This window comes from Cuculus canorus, chromosome Z, assembly GCF_017976375.1.
Source record: "Cuculus canorus isolate bCucCan1 chromosome Z, bCucCan1.pri, whole genome shotgun sequence".
In the NCBI taxonomy this organism is placed as follows: domain Eukaryota; kingdom Metazoa; phylum Chordata; class Aves; order Cuculiformes; family Cuculidae; genus Cuculus; species Cuculus canorus.
This window is the reverse complement of record NC_071441.1, coordinates 2,648,523-2,665,972: the sequence shown is the minus strand read 5'-3', so window position 1 is coordinate 2,665,972 and position 17,450 is coordinate 2,648,523. Positions and strand designations below refer to the sequence as shown.

At 39.2% G+C, this 17,450-nt stretch overlaps 1 protein-coding gene across 1 annotated transcript in view; it reads left to right on the top strand.

The window, feature by feature from the left end:
- MCC (MCC regulator of WNT signaling pathway) overlaps positions 1-17,450 on the top strand; it is a 207,633-nt gene that overhangs the window by 17,731 nt on the left and 172,452 nt on the right. Inside the window, exon 3 of the mRNA XM_054055336.1 lies at positions 9,211-9,422. Coding sequence (XP_053911311.1) covers positions 9,211-9,422 — 212 coding nt within the window. The remainder of the gene's footprint in view (positions 1-9,210; positions 9,423-17,450) is intronic.

Below are 17,450 nucleotides of genomic sequence, written 5' to 3'. Positions count from 1 at the left end.
TTCATAGCTAACTCTCCTATTCTCTTCACTGAAAGTAAGTCCCTTGAAAATTTGATATGATAATTTATTTACATTGTGGATCAAGCATGTGAATTAATTAAAAGAACAGTAGAAATTCAGCTTCAAATTAAACCTGTGGGTAAACATGAGAGTGAGTACAGTTGGGGCTGAAAAATGATTACTTTTGCTTTGCATTAATTCTGTGTTTGATCTTACAGCAGATAAATGGCTTTCAAGAAACTGATGCAGTGATTACGTTTAGTTAGGTTTTATTTAATTAAAAACTACAGAGCTCATATGGACTTAAAGGTGTGCTGCAGATTTTCTTGAGATTTGTGAGCGAAGCTTCACTTCAGATTCGTTTGACTGGAAGAATTGTGAATATCTGCTAGGCCAAATTTAACTACATACAAACTTCCATTAACTACATGTGGTTCAATTTATTACTTTTTGACATTCTTTTGATACTGCTGTCGTTGTGTAAAGCAGTGGAATAGAGTCACAACCACCCCATGCAACGTTATAGGGCTCAGGCAGTAGTGGCTGGAAAGCTGTCTGAAGGAAAAGTAGGTGGATGCCCGTCTCCTCTCCTAAGTGACAAATAATAGGATGAGTGGAAATAGCCTCAAGCTGCACAAGGGGAGGTTTAGAGTGGATGTTAGGAAAATATTCTTCATTGAAAAGGTTGTTGAGCGTTGGCAGAGGCTGCCTAGGGAAGTGGTGGAGTCACCATCCCTGGAGGTATTTAAAAGATGTGGCATGTAGGGATGTCGTTTAGTGGTGGCTTGGCAGTGCTAGGTTCAATGATCTCAGGCTGGATTCAATGATCTTGAAGGTCTTTTGGTCAACCTAAACAAGTCTGTGATTCTATACCTTTTTTTTTTTTTGTAAATGTGGAGTGTTGAAGTTCTGTGAGCAACAGAACAGAATTTCAGTTGACTAATCTTATTAAAGCTGCACTGTATAGTATATGTTAAACACTGGTGAATCTACAAAGGATGGAAGTCTTCCTTGCAGAATAGGTTCTCTGGTGTCTGGTAGGGCAAAAAACTCGGTTGAACATTTCTCGTGGTTTGAATATTTGTAAAATGTAAGAACTGTTCATCTGCGTTAGACCAGAGATTATTCTGAAATTGTATCATGTCTCTTATAGTGGTGAACACCAAGTGCTTATAGAAGATAGTAGAAATTGGTTGAGCATGTAATGATGCTTCTCTACTAAGTTTCAGTACAGGCATTTTGAACCTGAGACAGTTGCGCTTGTTCACACGTACATTGCCTCCCTCTCTTTGTAATATTGTCTTACAGAACTGTCTCTGAACCCATGCTGGTCTTTAGCATTCACCATGTCCTGCGGCCAGGAGTAGCACAGCTTTCCCTTTTGCTGTATGAGGAACAAACTTTAACTTTTCTTCATTTTCCTGACCTATTTCTTCCACGTGTGTGTGTGAGGGGGGGGTGGTATTTATTTTTTTTTATTTTCCCCCCCTAGTGTGTCTAATCAACGTTAAGCATTGCATCGCATTGCATTATTTTTCTCAGCAGGAGCACTGGTGGAGTCTGTCATCTCTGTGCCTTCCATAGGACTTACAGAAAGTTAGTATACCTGAGGCTTTCGCACTGCTGTCAAATGTCTTTGAGATTACCAAATAGCTTAAAAAATTGGAGAAGGGGGAAGACAGACAGATCAGTGGGCAGGGCATGCTTACGTGGGGGAACACAGGTAACTGCCCTTCTTGATGACTGCTGGCACCAAGAGTCAATAAAATGGTTTGCCCAGGAACAAGCTTGTAGTTTGAGCTGGAGCCTGGTCCTTGGCTTTCTTAGCACCACACAACTCTAGAGAGTGCGACAGATCTGGCTTATTTGAAGTATCTTTACTACTGTACATGCTTCTTGGGCAACTCCAGTGGCAAGACATGGAGCTGTGGCTTGCCATATGGAGTGTAAAACTGGGTTACAGCATCACTTTTGTCCCAGTTCATGCTTTCTACACAAACTGTGATATGATTGAGAAACCAAATGGGATTTTCATAAGGGCCATACTTTGGCTTGGGGCTGAGCGGTGTCATATATACCACTCTTTAGCTTTCATGATTGGGAAGTTGCAATGAGAAAAACTTTGTCTTTTACTAGACAGATAACTATATTTTACTTTCTCAAGACTTTATAAGGTATCTGTTGCCTCAGACAAACTTTGATTCTCTACTTTGTAGTTTGACTCTTGGCAAGCTCATTCTTTTACCTGACCTAATTTTTGTGTGAACATTCAGTTGATTTTTTTCTTAATATTTTAGCTAGTTTTTATACTTGGTTAAAATCTTGGTAAGAATATGTCATGGAGTGTAACAAAACCAACCCCAAAAGCCTAAAAGAAAGATGCTAGCATTACTGTAGTAAATGAGAGTGCTGGTTAAGTTTCAAACTGTTCTAGTTTCATTAAAGATGTATGTAATTGTTTCCCAGGTTGTAGTTATACCCGACAGTGAGTCTGTCAGCACAGAATTCCTGAATTCAGAATGTACTGCTATTGGGGATGCTTCAGTGAATCTGAAATAGAGTTGAGGTTTTGTGATGATTTGAAGAAACATGCCAGTAAAAAGTGAAAATGTTATAACTGTAGTTTAGGGACACAGAAGAGGTGAAGTGTGAGCTGACTTCACTTGGTGTACATACTACACTATAACAATATGCACCTAAAACTGTGCATGAGCCTTCAGTGGGCATTAATAAATACAACTGGAGAAGATTTATTTTGCTGACTTGTATCTACAAGAGGATTCTTGTCTGTTGTATTAGTTTCATATATACTCAAAGCTAAATAATTTTACTCTTCAGTCAAATCTGGACTTCTCTTTCGATTAATTCTTTGTCATAATTTCATGCCAAAAAGATCACTATCTATAGAGTCATTTATTTGATACTGACGAGTATCTTTGTGATCTCTATAATGCTATCGCGCATTGTATTTTATTTTTCTAGTGCCAGTAAAGGCATATAAATTGCTGCTTATACTCTTCGAAATTATACTTGCTTGTCTTGGCATAACATCAAAGTAGTCTGGAGCTTTTTGTTCTCTGAGAGGTTTAGAAAACATTAACTCTAAACAAAGATTGCCAAGAGCATCAGATGCATTTTTTAGAGAAGTCCAAGACACTTCTTTTTTAGAGCAAAAAATGTTATTTGATTCCATTTTCCTCTTAGATCTAATGTCCCAAAATGGATTTCTCCCATGGAGTAAGTTGCCTTAGTGAGTGAGGGTGGCGTATAACTGCTTCCTTTCTTTAGAGTTTGTCTTCACTTCAAATCCTACAGAGAGAAGAACACAGCCTAAAACAGTATCTTCTATGCAGTCTTCATCAAACCAGATAAGGGTATGGTGGGAAGAACAAGACCTCGATAGTGATCCCACAGACCCTAGTCTTAGATATAACTTATTTCCTGTAACTGCTTCTCCCATAGCAAATTATTTCCTTATAGGTCACCGGAAAAGAGTTGCAAATATTCTGATGAGCATTTTCTCTAGGACTGACCACAAAGTTGAGAACTCGTTTGAAAATTTATGCCTCTACAGATGGGGGTTTTTTTTTCCAAAAAAAGAAGAGCTATAATGGATGTTTAGCAGACAGCTTTCTATATTTTTAAACAAACATGCTTGCCCACATCTGCACGTGAGTGTCAGTCATTATCAATCACTCTGTTGCTACTCTATCATTTGTATTGGTTTGTGATCTGATGCAAAATTATAAATAGGGTTTAAAGTGTGTTTCCTGTTAAATAGGAAAGAGTTAGTCTAGCTGACAGGCTTCAGCCACGTACCAGGTGGTAACCATGGACAGTGAAACTGGAGACTTTGGTCTTTGATACCTGTACAGGAATGGTTTTCTGACTTTTGTATAGCTTTGTGTGATTATCTTGTGGTTTTAAGCAGACATTCCAGACATAAACAGTTTCACCAGGAGGTTTTTGTGAACAAAAAAACCCCCAAAAAACCCTATCCACACTTTCTTATTAGTTTCCTATAATTCTTCTGGGAAAAGTATCACAGGCAGCAGGATGCGAGAGAAAAAAACTTGGTTTCGAATATTTTGTGGAGAACATTGATATTACAGAGACACATGATGTGTAGAAAGCAGTGGAAATAGATTCAATAAGCTCCTAATATTACTTTATGACTTTGATTTCTCTAGTCAGGTTGGCTTAGTAGAAAGTTGATCTCTCTTTGGAGCACAGCTTCTTCTCAGGTCTTTTGGCTTACCACATTTCATATGTTGCTTGAGCACTCAGAGATCTCTTTAACTTTAAAATTTTCTTTAAAGTACATTAGGCCTTTGTAATTTTTACATCAACTTATGGGAGTTGAATGTCTGAATGTGCAAAGACTTACCCTCCACTCCTTTCAGTTTCATGTCCTACACCCTGTTATTTAAAACTAGGCCTACTCCAGGAGGTCTTATTCGGATGTCTACTAAGTGCAAAATGCCCATTCTTTTTAAATTTCGTACATTTTCCCTTTCATTCACTGGTGCTCTTACCTCCAAACTCACTATTACTGAAGTCAGTAGGGAGCTTTGAAATTGCTAGCACTTTTCACAAATCTCCCTGTTGCCTTCATTGAATAATAGATAAGCACTCAAAATTCATACTTTTTTTTTGATAGGTTGTCACATTTTAACTATTGAATGAAAGATTAGCAAAAAACTGCTAAAACGAAAATAGTCATTCTTCTAGTAAAATAATGCTTTTGGAATCCAGAATGATTCTGTCTTTGGTCAGCTGGAGTCTGGGTTTTGAATACTGAACAAAATGGAAGTGGGAAAGAGAGGAACTGTCTGGCTCCCCTTAGAAAACTGCAAAGTCACCGAGTGCCTTGATCTGTAATGTGTTTAAGCCTGTTGAGTGATCTGGTCTGTGAAATGAGGTAGTAACACCAAATGGGCTGTATCTCCGGGAGCTATTCTATACATTTAGTAAGGCACCTAGAAAATGTTTTAAAATAATTATGCAACTTCTTATTATGAAATCATGGCTGGTGGAAACTGGCTCTGAGAGCAGAGACTAACAGTAAACTGAGAAGACTTAATTCTCTGCCCACTCCACAGTGAAATCATGATATTGGGCAGCCTGATCCAGTGGGATGTCCCTGCCCATGGCAGAGGGGGCTTGGAACTGGATGATCTTTAAGGTCCCTTCCAACCCCAACTATTCTATGATTCTATTCTGTATTCTAGAGTGAAATTCCTCCTAGAAGCTGCAGGATCTGCCCAGTCAGTATGTAAATTATAGTCCATGTTAAATGTAGGAGCTCTTCAAGTAATTAAATGTCACTGATACCTCATGGAAAGCAGTAATCAGACTTTGGATCTCTGCTGTTAAGACTCTTCTCATTGAGTGAGATGTAGCGACATGACTTAGAGGCTGGTTGTGCTCACAGTGTCTTACATTGCCAACTGTCTTCATGTTTACCATTCATAAGCCAGACTCATTTAAAAAATTGATGCAGGGCTAATCTTGCAGTATCTCACTTTTCCTGTTATCGCATATCGTTTCAGCAACTAATACATCTTCACAATGAGGGTAGTGAGGCCCTGGCCCAGGTTGCCCAGGGAAGCCGTGGCTGCCCCATCCCTGGAGGTGTTCCAGGCCAGGTTGGATGGGCCTTGGGCAGCCTGATCCAGTGGGATGTCCCTGCCAGGGATTGGAAATTAAAATAACACTTGGGTAGAAGTTTGTTTAGTAGAACCAGAAGCTTTTATACTACACTATTATAGAATTCTGATGTCTTCATTCAGTCCAAAACCGATTGATTTAACTGTCATATTCTGAAACTGAAATATTATTTATATAATTTGAAAACAACGATACGGTCTTATATTACTTGGTCGATAGGAATATTGTGCAGTTAATTGTCTTTCCTTTTCTGCCCAGTGGTCATAGTAACATCAATTTTCTGTCATGCTTATTACCTGGGAATATTCGTTATAGTAATTTTGTTTCTTTTAATGTAGAAATTTCGTGCTTCCTGTAGTTATAAGTGTAGAGTAACAGGGAAAACTACTACGGGGTGTGTGTAGTTCTAGAAACAACGGTTATTAAATACAGATTTAGGGACGATAGATTCCTAGTTATCAGGTCAGCTGCCAGCTTTTCGTGTGCCATCATACTTAACAATCCTTTCTTTCTGATTACTACTGCAAGATCAAGAGTTGTATGTTAATTCCTGAAACCTATGAGTTGTATATTAATTCCTGACTGAATTTTCATTTACAACTGAAGTCTCGGTTTTGACAGGTTCAGAGTTTCCATGCAGAGCTCAGACTTGAAAGGTGCATGACCCAAGAGGACAGCATCTTAACAACTGGAGTTTTGGAGTCTGTTGGGAAAATAGTGGGCAAATTTAGAGATTAGAATTAAGCCCAAAGTAAAATATCTCTGTACCAACCATCTCTCCTTGTGTTTTTAGTATGTGTGTTTTAAATGAGGAGTACAGAGTTGAACTTCTAAGAAAACTAGGGCTTAAAAATAGAGTCACAATACAGCCATAAAACCCAGTCTTTCCTGGATCTGTCTGTGACTGACAGGTGACTTCTGAGCCAGCTGTTTTAAGTGCTTCCAGTGTGATAGCAGATGGTGCAATCTATGAAGGCCTCTTGGGTCTTCAACAAAGCTCCTGTTGTTAATTGAGTCAACGTGAAAGTGCTTTTGCAGAACAACGTCATCCAAGTAATAGAAATTTAATGCACGTACCCTGTTGAAATACGTGCCATGTGTAGCTCTGTAAAAACAGGAGTATCTGTGTGGTGTATCCTGCTCTGTTAATTCTGCAGCTATTGCTGTGCAGATAGTTGTTTCCCATGTTCCTGCCAAGCTGGGGAGCTGGCAGAACTCCTCTGCCTCCCTCATGCTCCTGAGATGTTTCTGTTGCTCTGTGGGCTGCTGATTTTTTTTTTGCTCTATGATCTACTGTAGCCAGAAGAGGGCAGAGGTACCTAACGTTGTGCATAGTGAGTAGTTACAGCACACTGCACACAGTGTGAAATATGGGTAGTAGCACTGTCTTAGTTCAGCTCTGTTGGAGCCTTACAGCATGTAGCTAGATTAAGTACAGTAGTGCAGGCTCTTGGTGTAAAAAGGAATTGAATTATCTTTAATTGTTACCTGAAGCCATGGTAATGAACCACGTTAATTTTATCAGTATAAATTGTAATTATTTTTTGGTTTGTGTTGTTTTCTACTTACATGTTCAAATTCTAGCATATTCTTGTTACAGTAAGGCAGGCAAACTACCTCTGGGTTTCCTAAGTGGATTTGTTGTGCATAACTGCTTTACAGGCTTTTAGGGTGTTGACCTGAAACTACATATTAGCTGCTGTCTTGCTTTCCTTCTGGCTGGCTTTCTGTTTGCACTTTGGCAGCTTCAACGTTCTTGGCAAGGTAGAGGCATTCTCCTAATAGTTTATTATATAGTTTATTGTTTCTCCCTGGCATTGTACTGAATAAGTAATAACCACTGATTAGTAAATGCTCACTTGGAATGCTAATGAATATTGGAAAGAGAGAACTAGCTCATAAAAAGGATAAGCTTTCCAAGTAATAGAGTGGCATTACAATTACTTACAGTTTGATGATTGCATGGTGGATATAGAGTTGTGCTCTAGTTGTGCTCTAGCCTGTAGATCTGGATTCTGTTCTGACTTTTCTGTTAACTTAGGATGTGTACTTGGACAAGTCACTTAATTGTTTTTAATCTTCATTTTGCTCCATATGAAGTTTTATAGTGCTGCCTGGACTTACTAAATCATCTAACATCTGCCGTGGAGTGTTTTGCCATAGGAAAGTGTTGAACCTAAAACATGACAAGATTTAAAAGGGAATGACACAGTTATATGGGAAACAGAAGCACCTAAGGATGAAATAGTTACGTGTAAAACAAGGACATTTCTTAGATTTGTTTTAGGATGTAAGCTCAGCTCTGGCTGTGGGGAATTGGAGGGATTGTATGTGGAAAAACAGCAACCCTGCAGCTCCATGATACAGAAACTTTCTGTGAAGCATTCATTGTCACTAGCTACATAGTACTCTTGCATGTGTAATGAAACATGTTGTGTTTGATGTACCTCTGAAAGCTGAACTGGAACAAGCACTTCTGAGGTAATAAGAAAGGCAATGCTAACATAAAAAGTGATGAACTGGACAGCTAAAAGATTCATGTATTGTGTTGGTATTCAAGTAAACAAAAATATGTGAATTATGGTTTTCCTCTATTGTTCTTTGATCAGTGCTACTTTTCAATCTGACATAGTAACTGGCAGTATTTCATTCAAAGGTCCTTAGCTGTTGTAAATTACACTGGTTTTACTCTGTACAAAATAAAGTATGCAAATGCCTTTATTTTTTCTTGCTGGATGTTGTTATTTAGTAAATGATCTGTGCATTGAAAATGTTATTACTTTATTTTTCCTGGCATTGTCAGCATGTACAAGACGAGGGGTATAGGTGGTGGAGCCATGTGCTTTTTTTCTTTCTGGAAAGACAAGCAGACTTATTCATATGTCAGCAGTGTGCCCTGGCAGCCAAAAGGGCCATCCACGACTGGAGGTGCGTCAAGCACAGCATAGGTAGCTGGTGGAGGGAGGTGATTGTCCCACTGAGCACTGCACTGGTGCGGCCCCACCTCGAGGTGGGTGGGCAGTTCTGGGCACCTCAGCATATGGAGGACATCAAGCTATGGAAGTGTGTCCAGAGGAGAGTGACCAGGATGGTGAAGGGTCTCAATGGCAACACTTAGGAGGAGTTGCTGAGGTCACTGGGTTTGTTCAGCTCGGAGCAGAGAAGGCTGAGGGGAGACCGCATCACAGGCTACAACCTCCTCAAGGCGGGCTCTGCTGACCAGCGATAGGACACGGGGAAATGGAATGAAGCTGCATCAGGGAAGTTCCAATTGGACATTAGGAGAGGGCTCTTCAGTGAGAGGGTGATCAGTCACTGGAACAGAATCTGTGGGGCAGTGGTCACAGTACCAAGCCTGCCAAGAGTTCAAGGAGCATCTTGATGATGCTCTTAGTCATATGGTTTAGTTTTAGGTAGTCCTGCAAGTAGCAGGGGGTTGGAGTTGATGATCTTTATGGGTCACTTCCAACTTGAGTATATGATTCTATATATTCTTGTACACAGTTCATCCTAGAATGATTTTCCATTTCTGCATTTTAGGTGCCTTATCAGGAGCCAGAGAAAGCTGGGACTATGATTCAGGAGCAAGAGACCTTCAGAGTCCGGACCTCCAGAGTCATTTTATACCGCAGAAAGTGTTGGAGTGTGGTGGAAGCAATGTGACTCAACAGACTGCTCTGCAGAGAATTCTTGCTCAGGCTCCAAGTTTTAGCAGCTCTGCTGGAGGAAGCTACTTAGAACTTGCCAACACTGTAAGTGCATTTTGCCTTAGCTTCAGGGTTTTGTATAATTTTTTTTTTTGTTTTTCTCCAAAGAGACTCACTAATTTGAGCCTCTATGGAAACAAAGCCACTTTGCTGTTGCCTTTCATTTACCAGAAAATCAATGTTTTTAGCAATTCGTACGTGTGTAGGACTTCCAAAGCTTATGTAACTCAGCTTCATCAAAAAGGGTAGGAGTCTGTGAGGAGCCAGACTGAAGTTCTTAAATTATACATTTTAACAGAAGAACTGTGTCTGAAAACTTCCTACCAATTAATTTTTTGTAAGTATGATGTCAGATTGTTCAGAATTGTTGTGCAGAGAAATTCTTCCAATGTAATTTCATTACTACCTAGTAAATTATACGATGATTTTTTTTACAGACTTGGTATGCTAGCACTGTGCTTTTTTAATTCTACAGGCAAGAACTATTCTCTGTTGTTAAAACACATGTAACTATTGAAGGTGTTGGGCACTTTTTGCTTCCTTCTCAATATATTGGGATCAAGTTTATGTTTTAATTTTAAGCTAGACATGTTATAAGGACCACTGATTTTGTAGCATGTTTCTGATTTATGTTCTATAGGAGTTTAAATCGAGAAGTAAATTACGGTAAAATGATAGTGAAAAGTTTCTTATTTGTAAAATGACTGTGTATTAGGACGCTTGACTTTGATGAGATAGACTTCTAGATGGTAGTATCATAGGATAATTCAACCTATACAAGAACCTCAGGAGATCATCTAGTCTAACGTCTAATGGAAGTGATTGTTGGCAACAGGAAAAATAACTTCTTTAAGCTGCATTTTTGAACAAAAATTTATTTAAAATATTCTGAAAGTGCTTTCAAAAGCCTTGTAAGTGTTATTTAAATTCCTGATCATGAGCTGATGTACCTAAAGTTACCATATGCAGAATAAAAATATGTAGACATTAAAACTTGTCTAAGGGAGAAAAGAATTCAAGGGAGTTGACAGGTCCTTAAAGGAATTATGTCCTCATTTTCCCTGGGAAGGATAGTAAGAGATTAGCTGTGGTAAATCATAAACTCTTTGATCATCCAGTAAGAGGTGTGGCCCTGTCTTAAGTAACGCTATCATCAAGGCAAGAAACATCATCTAAATGTAACTGTTGGTAGGTGGATCTTGAATTGGATTGAAAATTGTGAGGCCCTGGCTTTTTTTCATTATTTCCTGAACTCCTTTCTGTCCTGTGTTCTCTGACTTGTGTGAAAAGAGTGCCAAACTCAAATCAAACCATACTCGTAAAACAAATACTTACCCACACTGAAAACTGCTCTCACAATAATGCAAGTATAGCTCTAAGGAAGATAGTGGGTGAATCAACATACAATCTTCTGTTTAGTTATATATGCTCTATAGCCTTGATTGACTTGCTTAAAAATTACCATTTTGAAAAGGCATGAGCTGTTCCCTATTTGCTTGTTTTAAAGGATATAAATGCATTTTAACAGAACTTTAAGTAGAGGTACTTAAGATCAATATAGCTGTGCCAAAAGTGTGGGTTTCGTACTTTTGTTTCTGGATTAGGAACTATGAGTTGCCGTGTCCCTTTTGGATCTGGAGTTCATTCAGTTTCCATGTGAGTAAGTAGTAATAGCTCCTCTTTCAAGGCTCCTGACTGATGATGGTTCAGAAGTGATAGGATTTGGTAATGTGCTCTACAGTTGCAAATACAAAGACTCAGATGTGCAGTGTTACCCAAGAATGCACGATGGGAAGGCTACTGACGTGCAGAAATCTTAAAACTAAAAATGCTGAAGGCTCCTAAGAAATAAAGACCCCCAGGTATTGTGGTTTATTTATATTCCGATCTCTTAAATTCCTTCTGTGCTTACTTCCATTAACAATGTCTGGTTGTTGTTTCAACAAACCTCTGTTATGCTTTTAAATATTCTCCCTATGTTCTTTCAAACCATAGTAGAATCAGCTGCCTCTCATTTATATGTAGATGAATACAATAACATCTCCATTTGAATCCTGCTGAGCATTGGTGTCATGGGTCATATGTAAATTTTTGCTTTGGCTTTATTAAAATGGAGAGAGAAAGGAATGGGGGAAAATTGAGAGAATGGTTTACTTTGCCTTTCATTATTTACATTTATTCCATTTACAACGGCTTTTAATACTGCAGGGCATGCTTACTGCAACCTAAATTTAGACTCTATAAGGAGATAAACATAGCCTTCTTACAGCTGTGATTTAATATGGATACTTCCTTCCCCGTCTCTCTCAGATTGTTTTATCTAACTGCATTTGCCGCAATGACAAGCTGAGCTGCTCCCTTGCATTGAGTCTCAGAAAGGACAGATCTCAGCTTTCACATTTTTATGGTCTGAATCCAGGGGACTTTTCCGTTTGTACTCAGGAAGGTGGGCAGACTGCTTTGTATTGTAACCATGATTACTTCAAAAAAAGTTGATAGTGGTTTAATAATTGCATTTCTCCCCTTTGGGAGCTGATGGTGTTTCTTCTTGTAAAGCTGTGTAATAGAAGGACAAAGATTTAAAAACAGGCTGTGTGTGGACATTTCTGTCTGGAACTCTAAATGCTCCTAAAGTTAACTAGAGAGGCTTATCTTTTTCAGAATGCTTGCAGAAAAAGCAGAGCAGAGCCATCCTGTGTGGCTCCACTCCCAGATGAACAGTTCTGGGCAGTTTCTCCCAAATGCGCCTTCACAGGCCATATGGCATATGGACACACGCTTGAAAGCAGTGGTTTTTTACATTTTTTTGTAGATGTTTAGACTTTAGACTCAGAGTCTTAGCAAAGTAACTGTTTTATGGACTGTATTTCAGTTAGGTGCTTTCTGGTGAGAGTTCATATTATTGCTTTTCTCTCAGCACCTTGAAGTGCTTTCCCTATTGGAGTGTCAATTCTCATTGCTTAATTCCCTGTTTTTCTTTCTGTTGGCCTTCTTTTGATTTTTTAACTGCGCAGTCAAGCTAAAGACATCCTTGTGGTGATAGTGAACTTTTATAGCACATATCATACTCCTCAGTAAATACAGAGGGTCTCCATGCTGCCCTTACGTTTAAGTTTTCCATTTTCAAGAACTAAATGAACATAAATCCATTACCAATTTGCTTTGTTTTTATAAAGTGATTTTTTTTTACCTTTTTGAAATCCTGTTGTCATACAGCTCTACAGAACAGAAACATAATAGCTGCTCTGAAGCATGATTCTTGTTTATTTACAGGAGTTACACTATTTTTAAAAAAATGCTGTTTGAAATTTAACCATTCATAGTCACTGCATATGTTTTTATCTGTTCATTTCATGTAATTTTGCTGTGTTCTGGTTTATTTACACATGTTCAAGTTTGACTTTCGTTTCACCTCGATAGTTTATTGTGGTCTTTACAGGGTGTGTAACTTTCGCAGCATTTTTCAGGTTCACATTTTTACACCTAAATATCAAGAATGCATTTGTGTTTATAACTCTTCACCTTTGTACCCATATTTGTGACTAACATATTAACCTTTAATGTGCCCTGTCACCACTTACTGATGATGTACCTGTTCGTGCCAGAAGGTTAAATACAGCAAATATCTCTGATAGGAAACCTTGCATGTGTTCAAAATGTAATAATTTATGCACTTGGTTGTATTGCACTGGGATGTAAATAACTTCATGGATAGAAGAGAATTCAAGCATTTCAAAGGATTTCTCTGTTTGTGCGCATTTTTGGGAGTTTTTATTTGTACTTGAGTCTTCAAAGTTGGACAAGGATCTCTAATGCAGATAGTCATATAGCTGTGGTGAAATAGCCGATTCGTGTGGTGTCTCATCTGTTCACTTCCCAGGCAGCCATGCGATCTTGATATGTTCCCTATGGTACTATCAGGCAGGATAGCACTCTGTTGTAGGATATAAAGAATTTGCTGTTCTCTGAAAACATCACATGGGGCAGCATCTTGATATGATGGGCGTACTTCACATTAGAATTACAGTCAAGTTTCGTAAGCTGAAGCAATAAGGTTTGGACAAGTTTAGTTCCCTTTTCATATTCTACTTGCACATGGTTAAAATAGAAAAATTAGCTTGATTGTTTTTGGGTTTTTTTGAATAGAATGTGTGAATATAAATGCTAATACATGTCTCTGTGTTACTGTTAATTTCTGTTGTCTTAATTCAGTTTTATTTTAAGTTGAATGTTGTCACAAGTAGCTACATTTACATAGGAAATCAACTGGGACCATTTCATTTGCCAGGAGAATATGGTTCCATACCTCTGTTCTTTTATCTGTAAAACTGTCTAGTTCATGGGATGGGGTGATCCAGAATCCTTTAATCTCTGATTTTTCTTTCCAAAGACACACCAGTTATACTGGAAGCTCTTTGACTACACCTTCCTTGCCAGAGCTATTTTAGTTGAAAATATCTAGAAAGATTTGGTGAGAATATGGTAGATTTGCAGAGGTGAAACCTTCTCATAGCAGCCGTGCAAGCCTCATGGATGTGGTTGTTCTTACTAACTCAGATAGAAGAGTGTATTTACAGAGTTACTAGCATTGTTTCCTGCAGCATCTCGTTGTTCTGGCTAACAACCAAGCAGGTATAGTCCTGCTTTATTTTGTGCAGAGCTGTCAGTGCAAGGTGGACGTGTCTAGATAGTTGGACATTAGTGCAGATTGCTCCACCTGCCAAATCTGCACTCCTTATTTAAAGGAGAGCTGGTTTTGTAGTGTCGACATCAAGAACAAAACAGAAAGCTAATGCAAGAAGATTCTTAATGTATCTTCTTGTAACTAGTATATGTTAGTATAACCTTCAGCTTTTGCTGTCTGATTTACATGAGTGTACACCTTATTTGGGGTTACTAAAGACTTGGTGGAGTTTGTGAATGGACTGTTTTGATTGTGCTTCCTGTACAGAATTAAAGTGACTAAGCTGAAGTGAGTTCTGACTGTGGACCCTCTGTGCCAAATGGAGATATCCTCTCTGTTGGGTTCACAACCCAGAAGTTTATTAAGTACGAAGGCATACTGGAAATATTCATAGCAAAGCACTATGTAGTTGTATTAACATTAGTTTCTCAGCATGATCACTAGCAGATGAGAACTTAATGTCCTTGTCTTAGAAAGTGAAAATAGATATTACTACTGCAAAACCTCTTTATTAGTCATTCAGTGGATGTTTGCATTGCCGAGTCTTCCTCCAGAAGAGCATTGACCTGCAAGTTATGACAGATGGAACCATTGTTTTGAGAAATATGTTCTTTGTGGTTGACATAGTTGATACTGAGTGATAATATTCCAAAAGATACAACTACATTTTTCAGGGACAGGTTGTTTTTCCTTTCCCACCTAGGTGATCTGCTCCATCATCGGGCAAACCTAACTTGCTCTGGCCTGTTTATATGAATAGCTTTTGGGTATAAAAAGGCCACTTAATGTTATCATTGCATTTATATTTATGTCAGACTGTAGTGAAGCTGATTCTGGATAACTACTTGAAACCGCATTAATGCTTCTTTCATCCTGAGTCCCACTAACCATTTGTGTGTTATCAGATGCATGTAAATGTAAATTAAATGAACTACTTGTAAATTTTGTACAGCTGTCATATTATTGAGTATATGATGATTTCTTGCAATACCTCAATGTTACTAGAACAAATAGCAAATATGTACTAGTACTATAGCAAGAGAATGTTATAGAGACACTTCGTATGTCGCATATATTCACATATGACATTCTGTGATGAAACTCCAAATACTGAATTTAATTTCTTTGTCCGTCTCTTTTTCCAGCAGTTCAGAGCATTTGAAAATACATAAATTTTTCTGTTACTTCTTGCCTTGCCTCCCAGTTTGGCTGTAAGACAGCCAGCTGAGTGTGACTCGCAGGGGATGTGCCTGTGCGGCCAGCAGTCTTTCCTTACAAAGACTGATACGAACAGATTGTCCACAGATAATAGATGTCTACTGGTCCATCTTATACATTTTTACTTGATACAAGTCTGTGTAATTTTAGCATGTTTAGAGAGTAAAAATGATACTGCTTAAAAACTCTGTACTACTCACCCTCCCAAAGAACTGCAAGCCTCGTATGTGGAGTGTAAGTTTTTGAAAACTACATTTTTGCCTCATTTTAACTAAGCTAGTAAATGTAGATTTTAAAAGTGATTCCTTAAAACCAGGAAGGTTCATCTTGTTGCCAAAGAAAGTGAAAATACTTTTGTAGGAGTTGAAGGGAAAAAAGGCTTAATAGAGACTGGTGGCAGTCTAGGTACAGCTATCTTAAATAGGAACCATTTTCTCTATTGTTTAATTTATAGCCATGAGCTGTAAATTAAATGTAAGTTTTACTAAAATCACACAGGTATTCCTTTTAGGAAATGATCTTTTAAGGGAAAAGTGTGAAGAAGTCTGAAGACAGAACTGTACTGTTAAAGGTAATTGCATTGCTGATTTGTAGGCTACTTTTGTTTGGTGTCCCTGTTAATGAGAACATACTGCAAAGTCTGTCATTTAGTTTCTAAAGTTTTATGCTTATATAATTCAGTAATATTTGCATGTCTTTGTCTGGCAAAGTCTGCTCCTTTCCCCCCGCCCCATATCTTCTCTGGTTTTAAATTAAGCTTGTTTGTTCCTTGGTTTGGGAAGCTCCTTCTGCTTCAGCACACCTTCCCTTATAGACAGAGAAATTTGACCCCAAAGCATCACGTATCCCATGCTCTCAAGGCACATCTTTTTGGATAGGAGAGAGTGATGACTTCCTAGTCCCTCTGTGTGACTAATGTGGGTAAGAAACACATTATGTGTAGGCCAAGGAGTTTAGTCAGTGCTATACCCCTTTGCGGAATGTGTCAGAATTCAGTTACCTGTGCATGGGCTTTTCCCAAGTTATTTTGTTGTGGAGTCTGTTCTGTATTTGGGAACCAGTGTATGCTGTTAGAGTAAACTGCAGGCACCAGATATCTTCCTCACCACCCCTTGCAGCCATTTGTTTTCAATGTCCTACATACAACCTGTATTACAATTTCTTTTTCATGCCAATAAACCCCATTTCTGTAAAAATGGAGCCTAGTGATTCCTTAAGTTGGAACCCTAGTAGGTAGGAAGGCCTGAAGTTGAAGAATCACAGAATTGCTAGGTTGGAAAAGACCTCCAGGGTCATCGAGTCCAACCATTCCTATCAACCACTAAACCATGCCCCTGAGTATCTCATCCACCTGTCTTTTAAATATCTGCAGGGAAGGTGACTCCCCCCCTCCCTGGGCAGCCTCTGCCAGTGCGCGGTCACTCTTTCCGTGAAAAATTTTTCCTGATGTCCAGCCTGAACCTCCCCTGGCGGAGCTTGAGGCCATTCCCTCTTGTCCTGTCCCCTGTCACTTGGGAGAAGAGCCCAGCTCCCTCCTCTCCACAACCTCCTTTCAGGCAGTTGTAGAGAGCAATAAGGTCTCCCCTCAGCCTCCTCTTCTCCAGGCTAAACAACCCCAGCTCTCTCAGCCGCTCCTCGTCAGACTTGTTCTCCAGCCCCTCACCAGCTTCGTTGCTTTTCTCTGGACACACTCCAGAGCCTCAACATCCTTCTTGTGGTGAGGGGTCCAGAACTGAACACAGTACTCAAGGTGTGGTCTCCGCAGTGCTCAGTCCAAGGGCAGAATCTCCTCCCTGGTCCTTCTGGCCATGCTGTTTCTGATACAAGCTAAGATGCCATTGGCCTTCTTGGCCCCCTGGGCACACTGCTGGCTCATGTTCAGTCGCTGTCAATCAACACCCTCAGGTCCTCTCCTCCGTGCAGCTCTCCAGCCACTCTTCCCCTGGTCTGTAGTTGCACAGGGTTGTTGTGTCCCAAGTGCAGGACCCAGCGTTTGGCCTTGTTCACCCTCATGCCATTGGTCTCAGACGATTCTAGTGGTGTGGACAGTGGAGCTTATTCTTCATTAAAGATTTGTGCCCGAGTTAACCTTGCCTTTTGTGCCTTTGCTTCCAAGCTAGGCATTATTTCCATTCTGTCAGGCTAAAAAGAGAATCCGAGAATTCCATTAA